The sequence below is a fragment of the Eschrichtius robustus genome, chromosome 5, assembly GCF_028021215.1.
Source record: "Eschrichtius robustus isolate mEscRob2 chromosome 5, mEscRob2.pri, whole genome shotgun sequence".
NCBI classification, from domain to species: Eukaryota; Metazoa; Chordata; class Mammalia; order Artiodactyla; family Eschrichtiidae; genus Eschrichtius; species Eschrichtius robustus.
In genome coordinates, this window is record NC_090828.1 from 56,165,926 (window position 1) to 56,182,945 (window position 17,020).

The 17,020-nt window shown below is 38.6% G+C and overlaps 2 protein-coding genes across 2 annotated transcripts in view; one reads left to right on the forward strand and one right to left on the reverse strand.

Moving 5' to 3' along the window:
- Positions 1–375: 375 nt before the first annotated feature.
- Positions 376–2,385, forward strand: LOC137764847 (intraflagellar transport protein 70B). The gene has a single exon (XM_068543894.1). The coding sequence runs from the start codon at positions 376–378 to the stop codon at positions 2,371–2,373; it is 1,998 nt and encodes a 665-aa protein (XP_068399995.1). The 3' UTR covers positions 2,374–2,385.
- A 7,300-nt stretch (positions 2,386–9,685) lies between these two features.
- The window catches only part of AGPS (alkylglycerone phosphate synthase), a 143,890-nt gene continuing 136,555 nt past the window's right edge, over positions 9,686–17,020 (reverse strand). The window contains exon 20 of the mRNA XM_068544862.1: positions 9,686–15,328. Within this exon, the coding sequence (XP_068400963.1) occupies positions 15,207–15,328 (122 nt within the window). The 3' untranslated portion in view covers positions 9,686–15,206. The remainder of the gene's footprint in view (positions 15,329–17,020) is intronic.

The window sequence follows — 17,020 nt, forward strand, 5'->3', positions numbered from 1 at the left end:
CGACCTCACCCGAGGGTCCATGCGGCAGAGACTACGCCTCCCAGCATGCAGCACGGCCACGTCCCGACGCCGGCGCCATCGGACCGGTGTATGCCGGGAAGTAGAGTTTTTTCGTTTCTGAACGGCTCGGAGACGTTTCCTCTCTCCTCTAACGCCGCTCACACTCTGCAGTCTTCAGAGGCCGGGCCAGTAATAGGCACGCTCATATTCGTGACAGTTTTAAATCCCAGGTTGGTCGTTCCGCTGCAAAGTAACTTTGGGAGCACGCAAACAAACAAACAAAAAAAACCCCACAAAACCGCCAACATTCTTTGCAGTTCTTTTCCGGTTGGCTTGTTGCCGTGGTAACGAGCACACACAACCACCGCAGCGGTTATGGCAGGGCTGGGCGGTGCGCAGATCCCCGACGGGGAGTTCACCGCGGTCGTGTACCGGCTCATCCGGGATGCCCGCTACGCCGAGGCCGTGCAGCTGCTGGGCGGAGAGCTCCAGCGGAGCCCGAGGAGCCGCGCCGGCCTGTCGCTGCTGGGCTACTGCTACTATCGCCTGCAGGAGTTCGCGCTGGCCGCCGAGTGCTATGAGCAGCTGGGCCAGCTGCACCCGGAGCTGGAGCAGTACCGCCTGTACCAGGCCCAGGCCCTGTACAAGGCCTGCCTTTACCCAGAGGCCACCCGCGTCGCCTTCCTCCTCCTGGACAACCCCGCCTACCATAACGGGGCCCTCCGTCTCCAAGCCGCGATCAAGTACAGCGAGGGCGATCTGCCCGGGGCCAGGAGCCTGGTGGAGCAGCTACTGAGTGGGGAAGGAGGAGAAGACAGCGGGGGCGAGAACGAGCTCGATGGCCAGGTCAACCTGGGCTGTTTGCTCTACAAGGAGGGACATTATGAAGCCGCATGTTCCAAGTTCTCTGCTGCCTTGCAGGCTTCGGGCTACCGGCCTGACCTTTCCTACAACCTGGCTTTGGCCTATTACAGCAGCCGGCACTATGCCCCGGCGCTGAAGCATATTGCCGACATTATTGAGCGTGGCATCCGCCAGCACCCAGAGCTGGGTGTGGGCATGACCACTGAGGGCATTGATGTTCGAAGTGTTGGCAACACCTTAGTCCTTCACCAGACCGCTCTGGTGGAAGCCTTCAACCTCAAGGCCGCCATAGAATACCAACTGAGAAACTCTGAGGCGGCCCAGGAAGCCCTCACGGATATGCCTCCGAGGGCAGAGGAAGAGTTAGACCCTGTGACCCTGCACAACCAGGCGCTAATGAACATGGATGCCAGGCCTACAGAAGGGTTTGAGAAGCTACAGTTTTTGCTCCAACAGAATCCCTTTCCCCCAGAGACCTTTGGCAACCTGTTGCTGCTCTACTGTAAATATGAGTATTTTGACCTGGCAGCAGATGTCCTGGCAGAGAATGCCCATTTGACTTACAGGTTCCTCACACCCTATCTCTATGACTTCTTGGATGCCATGATCACTTGCCAGACAGCTCCTGAAGAGGCTTTCATTAAGCTTGATGGGCTAGCAGGGATGCTGACTGAACAGCTCCGGAAACTCACCAAACAAGTGCAGGAAGCAAGACACAACAGAGATGATGAAGCTGTCAAAAAGGCAGTGAATGAATATGATGACACCCTTGAGAAGTATATTCCCGTGCTGATGGCCCAGGCCAAAATCTACTGGAACCTTGACAATTATCCAATGGTGGAAAAGATCTTCCGCCAATCTGTGGAATTCTGTAATGACCATGATGTGTGGAAGCTGAATGTGGCTCATGTTCTGTTCATGCAGGAAAACAAATACACAGAAGCCATAGGTTTTTATGAGCCCATAGTCAAGAAGCATTATGACAACATCCTGAATGTCAGTGCTATTGTGCTGGCTAACCTGTGTGTTTCATATATTATGACAAGTCAAAACGAAGAAGCCGAGGAGTTGATGAGGAAGATTGAAAAGGAGGAAGAGCAGCTCTCCTATGAGGACCCAGAGAAGAAAATCTACCATCTCTGCATTGTGAATTTGGTGATAGGGACGCTTTATTGTGCCAAAGGAAATTATGACTTTGGTATTTCTCGGGTTATCAAAAGCTTGGAACCTTATAATAAAAAACTGGGAACTGATACCTGGTATTATGCTAAAAGGTGCTTCCTGTCATTACTAGAAAACATGTCAAAACACACCATCATGCTTCGTGACAGTGTTATTCAAGAATGTGTCCAGTTTCTAGAACACTGTGAACTTTATGGCAGGAACATACCTGCTGTTATTGAACAACCCCTGGAAGAAGAAAGAATGCATATTGGAAAGAATACAGTCACTTATGAATCCAGACAATTAAAAGCTTTGATTTATGAGATTATAGGATGGAATATGTAGTAATGTCTGACAGCGGCCTTATCATAATGGCTTTACATCTGTTTTTCACTCTGTTGTATCTGTAGTTAGCTATTGGCCTCTTTATATTTATTACATGTTGAACTTTGTACACTTTAAAATTATAAAAATAACCAATATTTTGTTTTTAAAATCTTCACAAAGTGAAATATAAGAACTTTGACACCTAGAAAGACTTATGAAGAATTCAAAACTGCATGGGGACACTATTTCTATTAGAAATTGTTAGCACCTATGTTCCGTCTCCTTTGTTATCATTTGTACTTTGTGCATTTTGAAAGTCCCCTACACAAGGATTATGTTATCCAGGGACTTGGCACTATCAGGCCCAGAACTCAGTAGTTAAGGTATAGGATTTCTAGGCTTTTAATAATAACCTCAGGGATTGTGTGTCCTATTCTCACAGCCTACCCTCATTATTATATTAATTTTAATGAATACATATTATATAGCATTTAGGGTGTTTTGTCAGGGGTTTTCAATATAAATGTAATGCTTTATGTAACCAAAATACATTATAAATGTTTGGTGTTTTTTTTTTTCAAACATGCAAGAGTCACTGGGAGATCTTTGCCCTTAACAAAATTATGGTGCTGTGGTTTAGAGACAATAAACAATTGTCAAAGCAAGAATTTTACATGGTTTTCTTTTGTTCCATTTGTTAATAATTTGAATACATGAACAAGATATATTTACTGTTTTTTCATAACTGTGCTCTCATTTAACAATGAAGAATAGCAGAGGTATTGTGAGAACTCTCTTCTTAATTCCTACCTTTGTGTTTGCAATTTAGGATATGTTAATGCTGGAGTTGTTTCTGTGTGGTGGCCTCTCAGGTAAGGAAAAATCTAGACTATTCCCATGACCCCACCAAACTTCTCTGCCACCTCCATCACAGATGAAAAGGTCGATTCTGAAACCTCATCTGGTAGATTCATAACGCTAGGGCATGCCCACAACCCTTCCAATGAAAACCCCACTCATTCTGCTTAGGCATTTTTATTTTCTGAAGCATACAAGAGCTTTACTATTTGTTTCCCCACCCCTTTTCTCTCCATAAATCAACCCCAACTCGACCTGACTTAGAGAAAAACAAAGTAGCTTGAATTATATGAAATTGCTGATTTTGGAAGTGTTTGAACTACAAAACTAGCATTTTTTTATGGTTCAACCTAATAGCATTCTACTGAAAGATAGTGAACCCCTGCCATGATGAGATGATGATCTCTTTCCTTCAAGGAGAAATCACTTAGCCACATAGGTACCCAGACAGGGACTCACATAGGTACTCAGCATAAACCCTCTGTAGCATGACCTCCTGGGTGCTCAAATTCTATTAGATCTATCAGAAAATGTGGCTTATTATGAAGTCCAATGGTTTTGAATTTATAGCACGTTTCATCTTAATTATGTAAGCTGATACCATTTACCATTGATGTTTTAGAGCCCACACTGGGAGGACAATCAGTGTTTAATGACCTCTTCAGTGCATCCCTTAGCACGATTCCATCACTGGGAAATGTTCTTTAACAACTTTTGTACTAAAAGTGTTGCTGCTTCTTTGTGCAGTAGCTCTGTGCACTCTCAATCTTCATAGCCCCTTAAGATTTGGAAAGTAAATGAACTGAAATCTTATTTTTTAAGCCATGTTTAAAAAAAATTTTTTTTTGTACATTTCCTCTTTTTTTCTTAAAAAAAAAAAAAAGCATAAAATGTAAGTAATGTTAACCACCCAAAAGCAAATGTTTTCCAGATTCCCTTTTGCAAATAGCCCAGCCTTTATTCAACCACACTTTATTTACCCAGGTGCTGTGTGTCTGTGGTTTGCATGTATGTGTAATTTAGCTTTTCAGAACATAAAAAGCTTTTCAGAACAGTTTTTAACCCCTCGCTGCTGGGCAGTTGGGATTTCCTGGTTAGTAATGCATCAGGAAATCCTGACTGCTCTTACCACTGAGTAAAGGAATAAAGGTCAATCATGGTGGCATTTGTCCCCTTCCTTACACTGGCTCTCCAGAGAGGCACCCACCAGGATTGACAGATTGCTGCCTGGCGACAGCAAAGACTCATGAACCAAGCCTACAAAACTGGCCAGCCATCAGAGCCCTGGAGGAGACTGGGGAAGGGTCTAACTCCCCAGGCACTTATTGTCCTTTATTTTTAGGATATACTTCTTTTAAACTCACCTTCAAAGTACTCACCTCTGCTTACTGATACTAATAGGCAAGTGACTTTATGATGACTCCACATTGCCATTTGAATGAAGGCTTTCATCCCTAAAGCTCTGATGAAAAGCTTTGTTCTATGCTCCTAGAACTTCATGTACTCAGTGCTAAAAGCACTTTTCTTGACAAAAAAAGATTTCCCTATATTTCTCAAGCCTTTGCTCCTTTAAGATTTCTTCATAATATCTGCATAGTGTATTTTTAAAAGATCAAATATTAAATCCATTATTTCATAAACTTAGTCAACCCATCTCCACACAAATGTTCAGAATATACGCATGTGTTTGTTGTACCCAAGTAGTTATTTCCATTTTCTCAGACATGAACAAAAACTTGTTCTGTGCAGAACCACCAAGCAGACTCGTTTGATCAGTGACATGACATGCCTACAAAAGGATTCATATTTCTCACGACAGCCCCTCTTTGAATTTGCCCTCAGCTGTGGCATGGATATTGACACTAATGTCATCTGTGAAGGTCAGGTGTACAGTGGCTAACTCTGACCCATTCATGAGAAGCAGACAACTGGGAATTGGGAAAACTGCGGGGATGGCAGAGATCATCGAGCAATGAGACAGCTGTAATCATAGAAGATGACACTCCCTCCCAAAGGGGTGATATAGGAACACAGAGGTATGGCCTCTCAGACCTCAGAGGAGCACCTCAGGTGGAATCCAAACAGAATTGTCAGTGATAGGTTTGGCCTGAGGTTAGAACAATTTGTGTGTTTGTTGAGGGCTATGGGGTAGATGCCCAAGTAAATAAGCTTCTAGTGAGATAAGGAAGGGCAAATGAGAAAAAAAAAAATTTTTTTTAAAGAAAGGGCAAATGGCTTGGAGGGGAAGCGTTAAGAGAGTAACTTTCCGACCCTTCTATCCTATAATCCTTGCTTGGGCTCATTTCCACACTGGCATTCGGAGGGTTAGCAGTGCTGGAAGTCTGTTCAGGTAAGCAGAATATGGTTATCTACACTAACTGATTTTAAAAGGATAACATCACCAAAGACAAACCTTTCATTTCTGGTGAACATCAGCATTTTTAAATACAATCTTTGGTCTTATGTTCCTTTGTCTTTTTTTTTTTTTTTAATGACTATTGGTGATCTGGAAACATCTGGGAGGTTGTGCTTTCCTGAGGGTATTCTCTGCCACACTGAGCAGCTTCCTACCAATGGTGTGACTTGCAGCTCACTATCCACCATTCACTAACTGCCTCTTATCCCCTGCTGACCTACCACTGGGACTAATGTGGCATTTGGGGCTTTCGTTTCCACTTATTAGGCTATATACCCTTAGTATTAGTTAAATAGCACATTTTGTGATGTGCCAGTAACTCTGGGTTCTTGGTTGTCCAACCACATAATCACCATGACTGTAACCATCAAGCGCTATACTTATACCTTCATCCTAATTATAAAATGTATGCAACTTTTTGAGTACCCTAATCCTTCAGCAGCAACCTTAATTCTTAAATTAGCAGTTTTAAGGAACTGTGACTTTCCAAAGAACCTAGATTGGTCTTAGATTATAATAAAACATTTCTTTAATCTTAAATAGTTTTCAATTTCTAGTCTCTCTACAGGAATATGTATAACTTATAGTAACAGGTTACTCTTACATTTTTAAGTACAGCTCAAAGGAATACAATATTAAAGTTATAAAAATGCAAATTTATTAAGTCCATCAAACACAGCACTTCCTTTCATGAGTTTCTATAAAGGCATCTTTGCAGGGATTAAACACTTACAGAGCATGACAGCATCTGGGACAAAAGGCTTCCTGGTATTTCTATGGCATGTAGTCACGAAGACAGCTGTTTCCCCTCTGTACTTGTGCCCTTCTGTGGAGGGCAAGGACTAACAATCTACTTTAAAAAGCAGAAATTCTGTATACATCAGACTTACTACCCAGCACAAGCAGCCTAGAGCAGTGAAGCAGCCAGCACAGAGGCTGGATTTTGTCAGACCTGGCTCCATCTCCTGGCAATGCCACTTCCCAGCTACTAACAGTGTGTGTTATCCAGCATCGCTAAATCTCAGTTATTTCACCGGAAAAAAAGGGGACGATACCATACATTTCACAGGGTTGTTGTGGTAACAATCAGAACCTCCTGTCTAGGGTTAAGTGCCCAGCAGTGTCTGGCTAATAACGGTTAAATTAAAAAATAAATTATTAATGCAATAATCAATTCTAGGGCAGTGTTTGGCAAAAATACAGGGACTCAGCAGAATCACTGAGACTGACTTAGAAGGGACCTCAGAGTTTTTCATTTTACAAAAGATAGTAGGCCCAAATAGGAAAAGTGACTAGTAGTTTGGTAGAGAAAAATGGAGCATCTGCAAAATTTCCAGAACAGAACCCTTTTCACTGTGTTCTCAAGACTCAGAACTCCACCTTCTCCTGTTCTTTTACAGCTCTACAGTGGCAAATTTCAGTCATTTAAAAAAATTATCTTTCCAGATCTAATGTGGACACAATGAGGTACAAAGGATGTGACAGAACTATGCAAGAATGGATTTAGATGTTGTCCATCAGTCAATACTACGCCCAATCAACAGATCACATCAGAAAATGCAGCACAAGATGAGTTTACGAGTATATTGAAAAAGAAAGAGACATGCCCCTGAAGGCAAACACGGGCAAAAGTAAATGTGCTGGCAGTTAAAGACTTCATTTGTTTTTCTGATAGGGTAGCACAGGAAATTGGAGCAGCAAGCTTTAGCAAAGGATTTCAGTCTGGCAGCTGGCAATGTTAAATCCAAGTAGACGTCATTTGCATGTTTAATGTTTGTCTGGCATAAACGTTGATTCATTGAAAAAAGGCCTATTTGTTGACAAAATGTAAAAATATGAGGTGAACAAGAGCATGTCAAGTGGAAATGTGCGCTAGCTGAACCCTCAATGCTCTTTCCTGGATGTGTTACTGGGCAGGCCCTTGTTGTGTGTTGCAGATGCCTGCCATTACTTGGTTGAGAATCCAGACAGTACATGTCTCAATTCTATTGATGTCCCAAAGCTGGATGGGACAAAAAATACTCTGGGTAAGAGTCAAGATTCTAAAATTTTGAAAATCTGGAACTAAATACAGTAAGATACAAATTTTAGTAAGAATAAATATAAGTAATGAGGCTTTAAAAAATCAGCCTCAGGGATTAATCTCCAAAATATACAAACAGCTCAGGCAGCTCAATATCAAAAAAACAAATAACCCAATCAAAAAATGGGGGGGAAGATCTAAATAGACATTTCTCCAAAGAAGACCTACAGATGGCCAACAAACACATTAAAAGATGCTCAACATCACTAATTACCAGAGAAATGAAAATCAAAACTACAATGAGGTATCACCTCACACTGGTCAGAATGGCTATCATCAAAAAATCTACAAACAATAAATGCTGGAGAGGGTGTGGAGAAAAGGGAACCCTCTTGCACTGTTGGTGGGAATGTAAATTGGTACAGCCAGTATCGAGAACAGTATGGAGGTCCCTTAAAAAACTAAAAACAGAACTACCGTTATGACCCAGCAATCCCACTCCTGGGCATATACCCAGAGAAAACCATAATTCAAAAAGATACATGCAACCCTATGTTCATTGCAGCACTATTTACAATAGCCAGGACATGGAAGCAACCTAAATGTCCATCCACAGAGGAATGGATAAAGAAGATGTGGTACATACATACAATGGAATATTACTCAGCCATAAAAAGGAACAAAACAGTGCCATTTGCAGAGACGTGGATAGACCCAGAAACTGTCATACAGAGTGAAGTAAGAAAGAGAAAAACAAATATCGTATAATATCGCTTATATGTGGAATCTAGAAAAATGGTACAGATGAACTTATTTGCAAAGCAGAAATAGAGACACAGACGTAGAGAACAAATTTATGAATACCGAGGCGATGGGGGAAGCCGGGGGTGGGATGAACTGGGAGACTGGGATTGACACAGGTATCTACTATGTATAAAATAGATAACTAATGAGAACCTACTGTTTAGCACAGGGAACTCTACTCAATGCTTTGTGGTGACCTAAATGGGAAGGAAATCTAAAAAACAGGGGATATATTTATAACTGATTCACCTTGTACAACAGAAACTAATATAACATTGTAAAGCAACTATTCTCCAATAAAAATGAATATAAAATAAAAACTCAGCCTCCACGGAGATGTGGCCAAAATGGCACATGCAGAAAAGACAAACTGTTAAATTCAAGTTCAGTGTGAGATGACAGTGCAATATCCACCGTCCACCAAAAATGCAAGAGTGACTAAAGAATATTGGAATAAGGGAATCATTGGTCCTATTCTGGAACATTCAGAACTCGACACCTCACTTTAAGAACATCAAAAGGGCACATATGGAGAGAGATTAGGATGACGAAGGGTCTAGAACTGACAGGAGCAACAGCTGGCTGGAGAAGATCTGGGGGAATGTGAGCTGTCTTTAAATACCTGCAGAGCTGCCCTTCAACAGAGCAACTGGGCAATTCTTCATGACTACACAAGACAGAAGTTACGTTAATGGATAGAAGAGGGAGACAGATTTCAGTCTTATAAGTAAAAACCTCTTAATACCGGAAGATTTCAGAAAAGCCTTGCTGGAAAAGCAGTTCCCATGCGGTCACAGCACATGTTCAGAAAAACTGGTGATCTATTTGTGGCCTGAGGGGTAGGGAGGTCAGATACCAATTGTGTTTGGGAAAAAGATGAGGTGATTTCTAAGGTTGATTCAGTCTGAGCCTTATATGAGCCTGGTAGAAAACTGCTTTCTTTAACTAACTATAACTAACTTATTATATAAGAGCTAAACTCTTAGTATGGCAAGTTATTATTTAAATGTATCAAGTAAGACTGTGTTCGACAGGTCCAATCTTCAGTTATTTCAGAGGCCAGACAACTACAACCTTCCCTCCAGTGTGGGAGCCACAGGCAGGGACAAAATCAGTATCTGTGCACTTGTCATTCACTACTAGAGAGGCTACTTATGGGAACAGACTGTAAAGATTAGATGGAATCAACATGAAAAAAAGCAACAATTTCTGTAACAATGAGTGGTTTTGGTATTGTTTTATTTTTTTCCCAGCACATCTTAAAAACCACACATGGGCATTTGCTTATAGAACAGTACATTCTAGGAAAAGCAGTAAAAGGAGATCCAAACATACACTGAAAGCACAGTATATAGACTACGTGTTGAGCCCTTTGGAAAACAGTATGGCTCAGTCTGAATTGACAAAGCTATGCTGGACTCCCTTAAGAATTTTCCTTCCCACTACATATCCACTTTTAAGACTATTAATGTAAAGAGAAGAATTGTTTGTATGCATTAGTTACAGCAGTATAATGGCTTACATACAAGTGCTTACCCACATGTAGTTCCCAAAAGATGACTACAGTACTGGCAGGAATATGCACTGCCTTAGAGGAAGACTCAGGATAAGATATTATTCAAGTCAAGTTGTATCAGAGCCAAAGTATTTCACAGGCTTAGCGAAAAGGGACAAAAATTAAGAAATATAACCTGCACATATTTCTCAGAAGATTTATCATTGTTCAGAAACAGAAACATTCATTATTCTGAAGGCACCATCACACACAAAAAGGACTGACACCTAACATAAGGAATAGGAACCCACCCCCCTCCTCTCCTCCAGGCTCTGCTCCTCAGGGAGCTGTGTGAGCAAACACCCAAAACATGTAGTGGGTGTCTCCAGGACTGAGTATGCCACATCCACCAAGCCACACCTTAGGGCTACTAAGTTGGGACAAAAGGAATGAAAATGCAACAAAGAAAGTACATGTAAATCCCACTGACTGAATAGGTATATGTGAGAGTACAGGTCCACCACACAATTAGTTAAATATGCTAGAATAGGTGATTGAAACCAACACTGTGGAAAGGCTCTTCTGTGTTTCCACACACAACTACTTCATTCCTGACGTGTTCTTGAAGAGGAATAGCCTTGAACTGCTACACAAGCTCTGGCCTTAAAGACTTATCCTCTCCCACTCATTTTAAATAATGGCTATTTCATGGAAAAAAAAAATCCCAACAAGCCACTGGGAGCTTTTGGGGACATTCTTTAAATAGCTCAAAAAATAATTATTTAGAGAAACTTTATACCAGCACAAGCGTTTCATGCCCTTTTTGGATATGTGAACAAGATTGCTTTAGGGGTTAAACAACATGTTTCATAGGGTGCTTACAAAAAACACTGCCAACAATAAGATGCCTTAAAAACATGTATATATGCTGCTTAGAAATCCACACTAAAATACTTTTTTTCCTTCTCTCTCTTTCTCGCTGATTTGGAAGTTCAGAGTCTTTGAAAAATGCTCTTAATGATACTTAATGTGTTATTTTTGTTCCTTGTGGAAAAAAAAAAGTATAAAATAATCTCCTTTGGGAACCAAAAAAGAAACCTTTTTATGTTCACAGAACTAAAGTTACTTAATTCTGTGATGGTTCTTTGGCTTCCGTGGCCCTTACTCACGTTTGTTAAGGAATTCTTGTGGTTAGGAGAGCACAAGAGCGCTCATTCTTTGAGGATCTTCCAAGGTTCAAATGGGAATGCTTCAGGTTCACAGGAGACTACACACCTCCTAGGAATATAACATTGATTTAAAATAATTAGAGAGTAATAAAACCTAGCTAACAATATACTCATCTATAAATCCAAAAGGATTTAGTGATATTTAGGCTGCACTTGTCATGCTTCATCAATAAAATGATAAAAATTAATTTTGTTTTCAAATCAGAGGAAATATGAAGATGAAAAACTAAAACCGAAAGACAAACCCAGACGCAAACAGAAGAATGAACAGCTTCACACCCCCTCTGAAGAAAAAAATCTCTTAAACCCAGGTCCATTTTATTAATAATATAAGTTTCTATGATCTGTTGACATTACAGGTAGTTTTTACAGTTAAATTTCACACTAAAGACAAACACTGTTTGCTTTAGGGAGCAGAAAGCTGAGTAACTTACATCCTTCATGTTACACACTGTTATTTCAATAGTTTAAAACAATCTTTTACACCTTCTGGATTTCCGCATCAATGTACTATATGAAATTAATGAGGATTAAATGTATATATTGACAGGTGGCTCATTCGGGAACGTGAAGCCTTGAGCAAAGGCAAGCTTTCATAAAGCCAAAGGTGATTCTGGATTCTTCAATCCTATCCTGGCACTTGTTATTTTCGGCTTTTCTCCCACCACGAGCTAAAACCCTAATTAAAATCGAAATCGCCAAAGATTAACTGGTAACAAAAAGCTATTAAAGCTGTCCTTAACTCCTGTCTCAGTGCTTCTCAAAATGTAGATATGCTTTCCACAGAATTCCACCTTGGCTGCTTCAGGCACCAGCATGTGCAGTTTGTGCATCAATGCATAATAAATGTTTGTGTTCTACGTTTACATAGAATAGATGTTCAACCAAACTCAGCCCATTTGAACAGCCAAGGTTACAGACTTCAGCTTGGGACCACAGGGCTTCTCTGATCAGCTATAGTTAAGAAGTTGCAGCTATAAAAAAATATGACAATGGAAAACCTCTGAAGCCAACATGCAAAAGTCATTTTCAAAACTGCAAGCTAGGACTCAGCAGTCACTAAGAGAATATTCTGAAAAAGAGGTTTTCTTGCAACCATCTGTATCTGGTTTAATACACACACTGATGGAAGTTCATCCTTCACTGCATTTTTGTTTTCCAAAATACATCAACACAGCTATGTATACTAGAATGCTTCCAGCTTCATAAACAGCTTTTAAGTAATAGTACTGTAGTATGTAAGCATTTAGGAAGAAAACTCCCAATTCCTCAAGAGAGGAAAGAATTTAATCCTCTTTCTTTGTGGTAAAATGCTGGGCACAATAAACATGTGGCTTCTGCAATTCTTACTAAACTAAAAAAGCTCACGTTACTTAGCATAAGACTAATAAACTCACTTATACACTGTAAAGTGCACCAAACATTAAGGCAGCTGTTTCTCTAGGGGTCAGTAAAGCCTGTTCATACTGACTCTAGTATTCAATGCCATTTCTCACTAGCAGCAAGTTCCCATTCCCACTAAAATGTCAACCCAAATGTGACATCATCAAATAAAATATGAGAAATATGACTAATTTAAGAAAGACAAGTCGGTGTTATGCAGTACTGAAAACCAAATAGGCTAAATAAATAAACTTATTCAAGCCTCACATAAATTCCCCTGGCTTTAATTTTTATGAAGTCATTTTCAGATATTTCAGAAACAGGAGGCAAGGTTTTAAGTGCTTCTGTGTATATTCAGGAACTCAGCTCTCCACAGACACTAAGTATATGCTGAGGCACCTCTCAGAGGTGGGCACGTGGAAGCAGGGAAAGCCTTTCTGATTTACTAAATCAGAGTGAAACAGTTCTGATGAGTGTTTATGTGTTTCAAACTGATCCCTGTAGAAATGATTCTAACTACAAAATGTAGTCATCACTACAAAATCAAGGTTGGAGAGTCATGCATGCATGGAAGAAAACAAACGCATAAATCACTAATTTCCATAAGGTTCATGTAGAATAGTGAACAATTTCAGGTGTTACATTTCCTAATTCTGAGGTTATTGAAATCTGAACTCCCTAGGAAAGAACGTTATAACAATCACGTGCAAAGGAATGGATCTGCTTATGAATCTGTAAGTTTTATTTTTAAAAAATTACTCAGAAACATATATACACTCCAGTGAGATATTAGTATCGTATTAAATTTTACATTTTGATCACCAATTAGAGAAATTACTTTCATGAATAGATGCATTTCATAAAGCTGAGATTTTTATAATTCTAGAAGCAAGTGTAATTTCCTCATCAAGTATCCAACTATTTCAAATATCAAGGGCTTGAAGCAAAGATCTGCTGGAAATTTTATAATTAAAAATAAATCACCAATGAAGAGAGGCAGCTTCTAATAAATAAATATTTAGTTTTTGTTGTTAAACTAATGTTTCATTTTGATTTGCTTACAGATTTTAAGTTTATTAGTTTGAGGCCAATTTTATTTGTTAAAAATTATTTATCATTTTGAAGTCTTAAAAATATCATTTTGTGAATCAATTTTAGATTTTCTGGTTAAGGCTACTTCAGATATAAAAGGTATCAAACTGCCCAAAAATACTTTGGAGCTGTTGCTACACAGACAGACAGTGTGTCCTTTTAAAGGATAGTCTGCATTTTGACTCATATTAGCTGATCAAATATTAATTCTAAAAAAATTATCAAAAGTTAGGTATTGCATTAAGAAAAGAATCTGTCTCAAAATGTGAACCATGAACCTTGACAGACAGTGATTCAAAGTAATCATTTCATTTATTTTAATATCCAGGTTTGAATGTAAAAATGTTTGCTAAATGTGGTTAATGTTCTCCCTATTGTTTAAGAAATATGATATTTCAAACTTTTGATTATGGGATGTGTATTAATACATTATTATTTTTTTAATTTAGGTTAAACCAGTAATTCAAAAAAGGCATTAAACCATTATTAAAAACTAAATTTTACTTTAGGAAAAGAAACTTTACTTTTATATGGAAATTTTTCATGTTGTTTGGGTTAATTTTTTTTAAAAAGGTTTTTTGTCATTCAAACCGTTGAGGTTTTCAAATTCAGTAGCTGAATGATGACTGTTTCTTTAGCCAAAACAGTTCTTTGAACTGGAGACATTCCGTGTAAGAAGTCTTCCCTCTTCTGCTCCTGTTGTAGCTTCTTCTGTATCTCAGCAACAAGAATGTGAAATGAGAAACATTAGAACTCTAAGTTGAATAAAGACATTCCTTCCATGGTAAACCTGTTCTTCACGTACAATGAGTGATAAGTCAGCTTTTCTTATAAAACATATTATGAATGAATTACGATATAACAATATGTTATCTCAGTGATACAAATACAACTCATACCTCAGCAGAAACAGAAACATGGAGAACAAAAACATACTAATGATTTAAGCATACTAATGATTTAAGGTTTTATAACTGTGTACTAATTTCAAAGAAAAATGTAGGCCAAGCACCTTACAGAACTGAAGGCATCCTAAATAAGAGGTTGCCTATATTCTTTCATGGGTATTCTCCCTTAATGACCTATTCACACTAGAATGCACTCTTAAAAAAACATACATGTATATCACTCCTCAGTGGAATCCTTCCCTAGATAGCTGCTTCCCAGAAACGTTCTTTTAAAAAAGAGGCTAGAGAAACAATAGATGACACCAAAATCTGGCTTTGTTCCTAAGAAGAAGCATCAATACAAAACAGCTGGCAGCATCTTCTTCTGAAATTAACCACTGGCAGCCTTGTGCTGCCTGACTGAAATTTGAAATGACAACCAGTTGGCTGTAAACTGATACACCTACAATGAGAGAGATTTAGGAATACCATCTGTCAATCCATAGATGTAGAAACAAAACAAACTACAGAATGAAACAAACTTATTTTAAACCAACAAACAAAGGTAGCTGAAATAAAGTCCATGATGTATTTGATTACTGGTATAACCACAGTTAAAGACTTTAAAAAAAAAGTGACATTTTTCTTAACAACAGTAATGGATTTATAAAAGGTTTCTGTTTCCAAAGATGTTATTGGGGTCCACATATTCCTTGACAGACTTCAGCATCCCAAAGCCGACATCAGAGATACTTTCCTTTAGCCACTGCTTCCGTAACTTGCCCACTGGAAAAACAAAATCAAAAATGCTTCAGTATACACTATGATGCTGGGAACCAATCAATCTTATGAACGTGAATGAACAAACACTGTGTGATAAATGCTTTTATTCAAAAATGAGAAATGTTTTGCTGTATTTGATTTATTGAGCCCACCAGACTATCAAGCTCATTAAGCTCAGTGTACTCCCAGGGGAGCCTGTGCTCCACAGTGTCTCCTTTCTTTGTAAACTGTAAAATGGAGATGAAGGGAGCCTGCGCTGAGATTATGGCCCATTTTACAAATAATAAAATGAGAAAAACATGCATTTCAAAAGAACCCGCCTCCTGTCTTTACCAGAACATGCCACAGTTTCAGAGAAAATAAAGTTAACTAAAGAAAACATATCCAGATGAATTTGCTGGGTATACTACAGCAAAAATTGACAAGCTATATATATCCATAAAATATTTTGAGAACAAAAACTTTTAAAAAATTGAGAAAATCTGAACTTCGGGCTTAAGAAAAAAATTTGGTTATGAGCTTTCCATTTGCATTTTCTTTTCATATGACTTTAAAATAAATTTGCATGTTCAAATAATTGTTATTTTCTTCCTATTATTTTTCCAGAATTAGAGTTTTTTTAGGCACTAAATAAATCAAATACCTAAACCATCTTAAATTTAATTATCTGCTTTTATACACTGTATCATGTTCCCCTTCTTTGTTTCTAAGTCTTGCTAATTTATTCTGAGAATAACGAATATAATCGTTAGCAGCATAAATTATATTTTAAAAGGCATTCAATGAAAATGTAACCTTTTCTAAGCAGAACTTTTATAAGAAAGGATATGCACTTAATCTATAAAAGAATTCTGAAATGTCAATTTGCTTTGGCATTAAAAAGCAAAGCAGGATGCTGATTCATCTATGGGAAAATGGATAAATCTTATTTACGGGTAGGATTATTTGTGGTTAGTACTTTTCAAATGTATTATTGCAATAATTGAATTCAAATGGTCATTTTCCACAAATGTTCATTAATGATCCAAAGTCATCAGCAGCGATTTAATTGGCCAACTAAAATGGGAAGCCTTCTTTCATTAAAGTATTCAGCCTGTTATTCTAAAATGCACTCTCATTTATCAGGCTTCAGTGATCCACCATAGCATCTGCCTTTTGGAAAACTTAAATACCATTTTAAGCTCAACTCAAACCGTCTTTTGTGTCCAGTACTCCAGGAAACCACCAGTTGTCATTAAAATAATAAATAGCATGACATTCTCAGAAAGCAAAATATTTCTGCTTGGCTTCTAGAAATAAAAAAGCATTACTGGTATTAAGAAGAGGGAAAATGCTCTACAGCAGGAAAAAAAAAATCTTAAATTCAAAAGAAAAATTCTGTTTAAAAGAGCTCTAAAACCAGAAGCCAAACAGTACAAACTGCTATTCATGCAATCTCTACCACCTAAAAGATGTTCTACCAGGTCCTCATACTATCTCCCTAAGGGACAACTCACCACAATGCCTCAGCCTTAGTTTTCTCATATGCAAAGGGATTAGAAGCTACAGAATCTTTTCACTCCAAATATCCTACGATTTTTGCACTTAGAAAAAGTTACAAATCAGTTGTTTCCAGATTTGCTCCAAGGTATTAAAAGAAAAAAAAAAACTACTCTCTGAATGGTAGAAGTGGCAATATTATATAAGCTACCGACA

Coding starts and splice junctions, on each gene's coding strand:
- LOC137764847 (XM_068543894.1), top strand. CDS start 376: ATGGCAGGGCTGGGCGGTGCGCAGATCCCCGACGGGGAGTTCACCGCG.